This window comes from Nothoprocta perdicaria, unplaced genomic scaffold (assembly GCF_003342845.1).
Source record: "Nothoprocta perdicaria isolate Ctin4 unplaced genomic scaffold, notPer1 scaffold_251, whole genome shotgun sequence".
Classification (NCBI taxonomy): Eukaryota; Metazoa; Chordata; class Aves; order Tinamiformes; family Tinamidae; genus Nothoprocta; species Nothoprocta perdicaria.
In genome coordinates, this window is record NW_020455479.1 from 966,312 (window position 1) to 976,714 (window position 10,403).

The 10,403-nt window shown below is 43.6% G+C and overlaps 1 protein-coding gene across 1 annotated transcript; it reads left to right on the top strand.

The window, feature by feature from the left end:
• The first annotated feature begins 1,022 nt into the window (after nt 1–1,022).
• LOC112948044 (fatty acid desaturase 1-like) lies at nt 1,023–10,010 on the top strand. Its single transcript, XM_026040246.1, is given in 13 exon segments — nt 1,023–1,148; nt 1,150–1,287; nt 4,434–4,544; nt 5,284–5,481; nt 5,865–5,966; nt 6,130–6,258; nt 7,439–7,499; nt 8,376–8,452; nt 8,579–8,676; nt 8,853–8,949; nt 9,358–9,437; nt 9,645–9,770; nt 9,959–10,010. Coding segments are annotated over 13 exon segments (1,395 nt in total).
• The last annotated feature ends 393 nt before the right edge of the window (nt 10,011–10,403 follow it).

A 10,403-nucleotide genomic window follows, 5' to 3' on the forward strand; every position in this document is an offset into this window, starting at 1 on the left:
CAATGCATCAGCAACAAGCTCTGCAAAAAGCCCTGGGAGCAACTCTGTGGGATGACAAAGCCCAGGAACCAGAAGGAAAACAAGCTTTTGGCTCCCTACTGTGAGAGCATAGAAGCAAAGAAACAGGTAAATCATAACAAGTATTAAGCCTATCTCTGAAGCATCTTATTTCATTGGCCTCGTTCCAAATGGAGCTGAGTAAATGRTTTTTGTAAACGGACTTTTCTTGTAAAGAGGTAAAGTTATAAGTTCTGGCTATACTGGGTTTCTTGTGGTTCTTGGAATCAGCATTGCTAAGAGGAATCGTGGCCTATAGGATTACTGTCCAGAGAGTGCTTTACTAGCYCATGCAAGCTCAAAAGCAGATGAACACTGGGGAAAATGATGCAAAATAGAGATGTGAGAGGTGTTATCAAGAAAGATCTCAGGTGGAATATTACATGCTTTAACAAATTGAATCCTTGCAGTGCTCTCCTCCACCCAGGCTGATGCTGATGTGGGCTTTAACATGGGTTTTTATTGGGAATGAAGAAATCATTGAATGGAGAAACCATCGAGCTTTGAATCAGGTGTGGTTTTCTATTATTTTCAAAACTTTATAGTGTGTCTTTAAAAGAGAAATTCATGGGACTGTTACGACTGCTTTAGAAAGCTAGGAAATAGCTGAGCTAAGGGCTATTTTGTAATTAATAGTAATTTGAAGGAGTTAGTTCTCATTTTTTTTCCAGTCAATAGTTTAGCAATTTTACAAGCAAGAAAAAGGAGGGCAGGAGAACGAAAGCCTCAGCTTTGGGGCTCGAATATTGAGTGTTTGCTGGCCGAGGCACCTGAACGGAGCTGMCGGGCAGTGTTGGCTCTGCGATGGGCGAGTGTCTTGGACTGGGACAGCTTCCCTGTTGGGGAGTGCAGTGCGGGCAGGAGGAGCCATCTGGAAAGCCCCGGGGCTGCTCGGGAGGTGCTGGAGAGGGGCTGGAGCGGGGAGGCTCCGAACTGGCGAGGGACCCCCAGGGCCTGTGTTGGGGATGGCTCCGCTGCAGGACACTGGGGAGCGGGACGGGGACACCGGGGAGCGGGATGGGGAACCGGTCTCGACGGTGCCGGTTCGGCACTTCACGTGGGCTGAGGTTTCGCTGCGCACGGGCCGCGGCCCACGGCACGAGCCCGAGCAGCCAGAGCGTCATCCATGTGGCTCGTCATCCACAGGAGGTCTACGACGTGAGCCGCTTCTACCGGCGGCACCCGGGCGGCGCCCGGCTCCTGGACAGCCATGCCGGGCAGGATGCCACGGTGAGGGGCGGCACGGCGGGAGGGCGCGTGTGTGGTGGGTATTTGTCACTATAGACCAGTATCCCCCTTGCAGGCACCGTAAAGGCTTCAGTGAGTGATGCTATAGGGAAGCTGCTGCAGGTACAAAAAACGGCCCGGGCAGCCACTGCAGTCATCTGCAGAGACAAACCTTTGAAGAAAGGTATTGCTCACTCAGCACAAGGCAAGCAAAGACTACTTTCACAAGTAGTTTCCTTTAAATATGTATATATATATTTACTTATTGAATATTAACCTTCTGGGGGTGAGCAAGGCTGCTTGAAAGTATCAGGTCTATAAWAGCAAGTGTCGCACTGCTAGCATGTTACTGCATGGGTAAGAACGGTCGAGAGGGAGCTGTTTATGTAGGGAACTACAGGCTGTCAGGCCAACCTCGACATCAGGAAAAGTTATAAGGAGCAGATCATCTTGAGGACAATCACACAGCATGTGTGTGACAACCAAGGGACCAGGCAGAGTCAACAGGGGCTCATGGAAAGGGAGATCCTGCCTGACCAACCAGGTGACCTGCATAATGGATGAGGGGAAGGCTGTGGATGTGGTCCTTAGACTGCACTAAGGCCTTTGACACAGTCTCGTGCTGCCTTCTCCTGGAGAAGCCAGCAGCTCATGTCTTAGGTAGACTCTTTTCTGGGTTAAAAACTGGCTGTATGGGCAGGCCCAGAGAGTGATGGAGGATGGAGTTAAATCCAGCTGGTGACTGGTCATAAGCGGCGTTCCCCAGGAGTCAGTGTTGGGGCTGGTCCTCTGTAACATCTTTGAATAATCTAGATGAGGGGATTGAGGGCCCCCTCAGCAAATTTGCAGATGACACCAAGCTGGGAGGAAGGGTTGATCTGCTTGAGGGTAGGAAGGCTCACGACAGGGTGGAGCCATGGGCTGAGACGAACTGTATGAGGTTTAACAAGGCCAAGTGCCAGGTCCTGCACTTTGGTCAAAACCACCCCATGCAGCACTACAGACTTGGAGCAGAGAGGCTTGTGCAGCAGAAAAGGTTCTGGGGATGCTGGTCGACAGCCAGTTCAACATGAGCCAACTGTGTGCCCAGATGGCCAGGAAGGACCACAGAAGTGATTGTCCCCCTGTATGTGGTGCTGGTGAGGCCACACCTCCAACACTGTGTTTAGTTTTGGGTCCCTCAGTACAAGAAAGACATTGAGGTGCTAGAGTGTGTCCAAAGGAGGGCAAYGGAGGTGGTGAAGAGACTGGAGCACAGACCTTATAAGGAGCGGCTGAGAGAGCTGGATGGAGAATAGGAAGGTTGGSGGAGTCCTTATTGCTCTCTACTGACTGAAAGAAGGTTGTAGCGAGGCRGGGAGAAGTTATTCTGTCTTCTCCAGAATAACTACAGGTAGGACAAGAAGAAATGGCCTCAAGTTGTGTCAGGGGAGGTTAGACATTAGGAAGAATTTCTAYATGGAGAGAGTTGTCAAGCATTGGAACAGRCTGCCAGGGAAGTGATGGAGTCACCATCCCTGGCAGTGTTCAAGAAACATGTAGATGAGGCTCTTAAGGACATGGTTTAACAGGCATGATGAAGGGTTTATGAATGGACTTGATCTCAATGATCTTTTCCAACCTTAATGATTCTAAGAAAGCTCCCCTTCATTTTCTCTCCTTTTGGACTGCTGTTTTAAATGCCGAGCTGTCGGGATTCACCCCCACATATCATTTGGAAAAATCCCTGCAGATCTGGCCTTCTGATGTGTGTAGGAAGTGTGAAAAGAGTGGTAAATAGAGAGCAAGGAAGCCAATTTCAAAAAAATATCCAAGGCAAATTCCTAGAGCAATCTTATGAAAGTAAAAATAACTAAATTTCAAGTCCGCTACATTTTAATTTCAAATGCTATGTTTTGCCTTCTCTATTCTCCATCATTTGTTTGTTCTTGTTAGCAGTCAGTTTTCTTTCATCCAAGGATCCTGGAATACTCCAGGCAGTGAATATATACTGATGTTTATTTCTGGAAACTGAGGTGGTTCTTACTGGTTGGTGCCCTGACCAGCTCATTAAGCCCTGTCAGACCTCAGCAAATTCTGTGCAGCACCAACTCATATATCTTCACACTTGTGCACCTTAAAAAGACCATGCACCACAGTGGAAAAAATGCCTGGTTATTTTCCCAGGCATTTTCCTTTTCTTTTTTAAGTACACATCATGAAACTGCAACTCAAGAGCTATGAGTGAAATTAATAGGAAGGGTTTTTACTTTGTTCCAGAGATGCTGAAGAGCAGGTAAAACTTAATCAACTCAGCATTCTTGGAAAACAGCATCATCACTGGATCTTTGCATTCATTTCCTATTRTATATCTCCAAGGATTAGAAAAAAATGGAATATTTACCTGTATGACATGGTCCCAGATTAAATCTTTGCTGTGTGGAGCTTTTTGCCCAGAGATAGGGATATTGTCCAGCTCCCTCTCCTAGGGCAGACTGCTCAATGCTGTCACCTGTCTTTCTCCTTCAGAACTTGCACTGCTTCTTGCAGTGTGGTTTCTCTCCTATATATACACATAGCCTGAATATAACAAAAGTCTTGATGCTTTTGCCTGACTACACTGGGAAATGTATGCATGCAGCCTCATGAAAAGCGTATGTTTCTGAAAGGTAAAAAATTCTCCTAGTCCGAAAATAGCAAGAGCTGCATTTTTCTTGTGAGCAGTCATATTTGAAAGGCAACTTTCTCTTTTGACAAATTGCAGTTGCAAGAAGAGTCTTTTGAGGATCTGAAAGCTGAAGGACATAGGAAAAATCACTAAAATTGTATGGGGGGAAAAAGAAGAAAGGCAAGGAGACTAAGCTGCATTTTAGAYATTCATTCACTGCTGTATTTTGGCACCTGCATACCCCAAAGAACTGCAGTACTGGAAGTCAGGTCTCTCCTGCTGGTCAGTAGAAACTAGTTCTCATGTAAGGAGAAGGGAGGATAAGGACAAGAATAAAAAGACCAAGAAAAGCTTGAGGAGCTGGAAAAGTGAGCCAGCTATCTCTGCTGCTGTGGATCCTCCTAGTGCTAAGTGTGTGTAGTGGGGTTAATAATGGGGGTTAATAGCATAGTGTTGTTGCGTTTTTTCCTTCATCTCTTCCTTTACTCCCGTGCATTTGCAGGATGCCTTTGTAGCATTCCACGTTGACAAGCTGCTGGTGAGCAAGTACTTGAAGCCACTGCAGATTGGGGAGCTGGCACCAGATGAGCCCGATGTTGAACCCACTAAAAATGTGAGTCTGTCCCCGTCAGTCAAACCTAAGGCAAATTGAAGAGGAATATTCTGATATTAGACCTTATTCTTCTGTATCAGCATAGCTTRTAGAACAGTGGGATCCATTACTTCCCCACTATTTCTTTTTGTGCTACTGCATAGAAATAATAAATGAACATTAGTCTAATTCAATGTTACATGGTGTAGATTGAGAGGCCTGGATGGATTTTTCTTAGCACGGCAACCCTGCCTAAACAACAGAGTCTTGCTTCACTCACATGAATATCACATCTAACACTCTTTCTTTTTTCCTCTGCTTTGAGAAAGACATAACCAAATATCAAAAAAATTCTCTTAATCTGAGTAAGTTTTCAAACCCTACTCACTTGTAGCGCTCTCTAGGGAAAGGATGTAGAATATATTAGCCATAAAATAAGCCTAGCTTCACAGGCTGTGTCAGCGCTGCTCTTTGTCAGCCTTCTGTAACAGTCTCAAAGTCCATATCCTTAATYATCCATGGAAGCAGCGCTGAGTCACCAAACTACTGTGTTGAAGAAAACCTAGTGAGAGGGACACAGATGGGATAGGAGTAGTCTTGGTGGGCAAATACTCCTTAGACTGTATGGATCTCCTTCCCTCTGTCCCCACTCCTCCTAGCCTGCCCCAACTTTCTCTCTCATTGCCTACTGCAGCATAAAAGAGATTTGAGTTTCTGTGCTCTGGAGCGAGGAGCAGTCTAACACTGATGCTTCCCACAGAAAATGCTGGTGGAAGACTTCCGTGAATTGTGTGCCACTGTTGAGAAGATGGGTCTTCTGAAGCCAAATCAGCTCTTCTTCTTCCTGCACCTCGTTCACATCCTCCTGCTGGATACTGCTGCTTGGCTCATTCTCTTCTACTTTGGGGCTTCATTAATAACCTTTATGGTCTCTCTGGTGGTACTGACAATTTCCCAGGTGAGCTACAATCCCACAGTGTATATGAAGAGTTGCATCAACTGTCATGCATTTGTTATGCAGTCCTCCATTTCTTCACTTGCATATTTCTCTTCTTTAGTTGTTAGACAGAGTTTGAATGGCAGTTATTTACAGAAAACAGTAGATAAGACAATCTGCCTGTGAGGAATTCTCAATGTGCCTAATTTGTGATTCTTCCAACGAGATATTTTAAGGGAACACTTACAAATGTTAAGATTTCATAGCTCCTATCTGATCACGGTGTTGGAGAAGTATCCAAGAAATATATCTTGTTATCTCATAGCAAATGATGGGTCCCGAGCTTGTCCTGAGCTTGATTTCTCTTTTTCCTGCTCTCAGTGGTTCCTTTTTCCCTCTACCAGATCCAGGCTTCATGGTTACAGCATGATTTAGGACATCTTTCAGTCTTCAGGATGACCAAGTGGAATCACTTGCTGCATAAGTTTGTGATGTGCCATTTGATTGTAAGTACCTGACTCTGGAAATGCCTACTAGATTTAATGTTCTTAGTACAAAACTGTCCATTTTAAAGACACCTCGGAGGAGGGTGTGTTTAGCATTAGGAACCTGAGAGAAACTGTCCTTGRGATCATTGTATTCCTCATATTTTTTTTTCCACTTTAACAGGGGGCATCAGCCAGATGGTGGACTCTTCTGCACTCTCAGCATCATGCCAAGCCCAACTGTTTCCGGAAGGATCCTGACATTGATATGCACCCTTTCTTGTTTACTTTGGGGAAAAAATTCTCTGTGGAGGTCAGTGTGTCTGTGTGTTCATGACTATGTGCTAGGGCCTGGGAATAACACATTAGTCAAACATACACTAAACAAAACCACACAATTAAAACGAAGATTTCTGGGGGAAAAAAACCCAAACTATAATTTCTGTGTCCACTTATCTTTGTGAGCTGGTTACCACTTACATTAAGTTCCTTAATTGCTTAAGTAGTTGGCAAGTAAATGTAAACTTGTTGTTTGTTGTCACAATTACTGACAATTAGTTGTCACAACTAATCACTTAGTTGTGATTCATCTGTTTTTTACGTATTGTGGAAGCCTTACCAGAGAAAGACTATTAATGTTTATAGCAACTTAATGATCTGTYGTTTTTTATAGTAATGCACTAATTAGTAGCTCTTGGGCAATAATGTTTGCAGGTTATCTAATGCTCATGGCTGAGACTCGCAGGTAGAGGCTGCTTCTGCGTGTTTGTGCTTTCTAGGAGAAGGTGGCAGACTTGTTGCGAAAGGCAGCCAGTAATGGCAGGGCTGAGGAACCCAGGGCTGTTCAGGTGGCTCTGCAGCTCTCATGGCCAGAGGTCATGCAACAGGATAGGATAGTGTAGGACACTCTCATTTTGTGCAACTCCATCTCCAGGAGTAAAAACTAAGACAACGYTGCACCCCTTTTGCACCAAATGAATTACGAACATAATAACATAAAAACAAGAAAATTCAATGCTTAAATTTTGGGGATGGGTAGGGGTGAATTTTATCCCCACTCTTGTATCCCCACTCTTACAGATCATACCATCTTTAGATGAAATCCTCTTGTAAAATTTTTGTTACGTTATTCCCTTCCAGCCCAGATAATAGTCATATCTGTGACAGTAGTTTGCTTCCTACACACTTTAAATATAACAGTGTAGCTTTTATTTATGAACTATATTATCACTGTTTTGCCATACCTCTTTTTTGTTTTATCATCATGAGTATATCTAGAACTAGATATATTAGATATACTAGAACTTTGTAGCAAGTAACTTGTGTATGTATGTAAACTAATAGAATAGGTACACAAGAGGGAGACAGCAGTAATGATGGTTGAAGGACCTATGCACAAAAAGTGCTTTTTGGAAGGCAAGAATGAAAATAAAAGYTACCTGAAGAGGTTGCTTAGTCCCCACTCAGCATTTTATTGTTCTTTCTGTTTACAGYTTGGTATCAAAAAGAAGAAATACATGCCCTACAACCATCAGCACAAATACTTCTTCATCAGTGAGTATCTCCATTCTSTTGTAAAATCATGAGCACCAATGGGACCTGTAGACCTTATTGGACACAGGGCGTGTAGAATGAAGGTGCYAGTGTTGAAGAATACAATAATTAGTCTGAATCTAAACTGGGGGGAATTTAGACCTGACTGGATAAAGCCCTGAATAACCATGTCTAACCACATGGTTGAAACTGCTCTGAGCAGAAAGTTGGAACAGAAACCTTCAGAAATCCCTTCCGACCTAAATTATGCCACAAGGTTGGATTTCTGTGCCCTTCTTAACCTCAAATACTACTCAACCCAAACCAATGTTTCCAGGGTGGAGGAAGAGGTGGGGTACACTTACCCTAGTTCACGTTCAAGCCAATACTGTATTGCAAAAATAAATTGACACCTATTTGTCCAGAGAAAAGAAGTTTGACTCCTCACTCAGTAGGTAGGGGGTTATTTGGGAGAGTGAGATTAGTATTCCAGGGACTGTTGATCTCTGCTATATGGTGTATGGCTAATAAAATGCATAGAGAAACTTGGCCATAGCTCCCCATGAGGAAGCAGAAGGTGATTGTAGCTCCAGTCACAGGTAATGTTAGCTGTAGCATCTCCAGACTGTCACGCTGCAGAGCAGGAACTGTCCTAGCTTTGGAGAACTTCTGTTACACTCGTTTTACTGCAGAGACCAATAGGCTCTCAGATCGCTTATTGTTTCTGTGGTTTGATGCATGCTGATACCTTCCAGAAACTTCTGTGTAACACCACGACCCTAAAACTACTCAGAACATTCTCCATAATAAGCAACTAGTCAGGGATCCTTTTTTTCTGGTTCTGGTAGTATATGTTAGTTCATACCATTAATGGTGATAATGACTTCTCCTGCACAGCTCTTCCTCCGCTCCTGTTCCCCACCTACTTCCACTGCCACACATTTTACATTGCATACACAAAACGGTACTGGGCGGTAAGTATCRCTTATAAAAATCGCTTTTTATTCTTATAACTTGGGGCTCGGGAAAAGATTGAAGGGAATGCAACTTCTAACTTCTTTTTTTGTTGTTCCTCCCTCTCTTGTCTCTGCTTTTGGTAGGACCTTGCCTGGATGCTGTCCTTCTATATCAGATTCTTTTTTATTTATGGATCATTATTAGGAATAAAGAGTCTCCTAGCATATTATTTTATATTCAGGTAATATCTCTTTGGACACTTTAGCCTTCCTCTGTRTATGCTTGTCATCTGTGTTCACTTGCCTTTGCCTTTGGTTTGTTCTTCCACATTCTCTTATTCTCTTTGATATCTCACTTTCTGCTGAATAGTATAATCTGTTTGTTAATTTGTTTAATTCTGGCCTCTTRTTTGGATAGGATGCTGGAGAGCAGCTGGTTTGTCTGGGTCTCACAAATGAACCATAACCCAATGGATATATACTATGATAARAATTTAGACTGGGTGTCAGCCCAGGTAAGATATTGTCGCTTCCCAAGATTCATGGACATATGGGTGTAAATTACGGGTGCGGGACAAGCAAGTCCTGAGTTGCCTTAGAGGTGAAAAACCTGTTAGTGACTGGAAAGTGAAAAGTAATGGGGTAAAGGACCAACCACAGAAGCCATCTGTGCTCTGAGGACACAGGTTCATGAAGACTCAGGAGAAACTTTCAGCTCTGTTCACATATGCTCACACCAACTCCTGTGCTGGTCTGCAWACAACCACAGGCCCACATGTAAGTGAAGGAGAATTTTGATCCTTGCCTTGAGGTGACTCGAATTAGGCAAGAAAAGAAAACAAACAACAGAACAGGGTGTCACAACATATTCTTCAGACAAACAAGAAAGGTCTTTGCTCATTTTGTTTTCCTTTCCCTTCCAGCTCCAGGCAACATGTAATGTTGAGCAGTCTCTGTTCAATGACTGGTTCACTGGGCATCTAAACTTCCAGATTGAACATCAGTGAGTAGAGCCCCTTAGAGAAAGTTGTCCTTCCTCTTATTTTTTTTTTACCCTACTCTTCTTGCTGTGCTTTCTACAAATAGTTACTGGGGGCCAGTGGGTTTACCGTTTTTAGGAGGGTGAAATCTCTTATGAATGTAAGAATATCTGAAGCATAGCATTTCTTTTGGGGTACTGGAAGAAGATTTGCCTTTCTCTTCTTCATAGCCTCTTCCCCACGATGCCTCGGCACAACTACTGGAAGGTGGCTCCTCTGGTGAAGTCCCTGTGTGCCAAACATGGCATTGAGTACCAGTGCAAGCCCTTGCTCACCACCTTTGCAGACATTGTGCAGTAAGTAACAGTTAACACACTGGGGGGGGAAAAAAAGGATAGAAGAATGTAGGAGGGACTGGATTCTCAAGAACAAGAGTTGGCTTGTTGTTCTTTAGCATATCAMACAGAAACCCTCTTGTTTCTCTCTTGCCCAAAAACACTCCTCTAACAACTCCTCATAATGTGGTATTTGTGCTCTTTCTCAGCTCTCTGAAGAATTCAGGAGAGCTCTGGCTTGATGCCTACCTACACAAATAAGAAGACAAGGCTTGTTAAGAAGATACCATTTGCAACCTGCCATTTCTTAGCATCCTGAATAGGCTGAGGAACAAGGACTATGAAGGACTGTGTCGTAAAAAGTTTACTTATTTGAAGGTATTTGCACGGGATCTAGCAGAGTGTCACAGCAATGCACTTAAACCACAGCACACACTTAGCAATTGCAATATACAGTTTAATCACAGCATCAGCACTGGTATCATTGCCGATCTCCAGAATATCCTCAATGTCACAACACCTGCCCACACTTCCATAGACTGCTTTCTGTGTCTTTGTTTCTCAAAGCTGCTGCTTTCATATTCAGCCTGTATTTCAGCATGTTAARAATCATAAATACCTCATTGTACATAGAATGTCAGGGACAAACAGTTG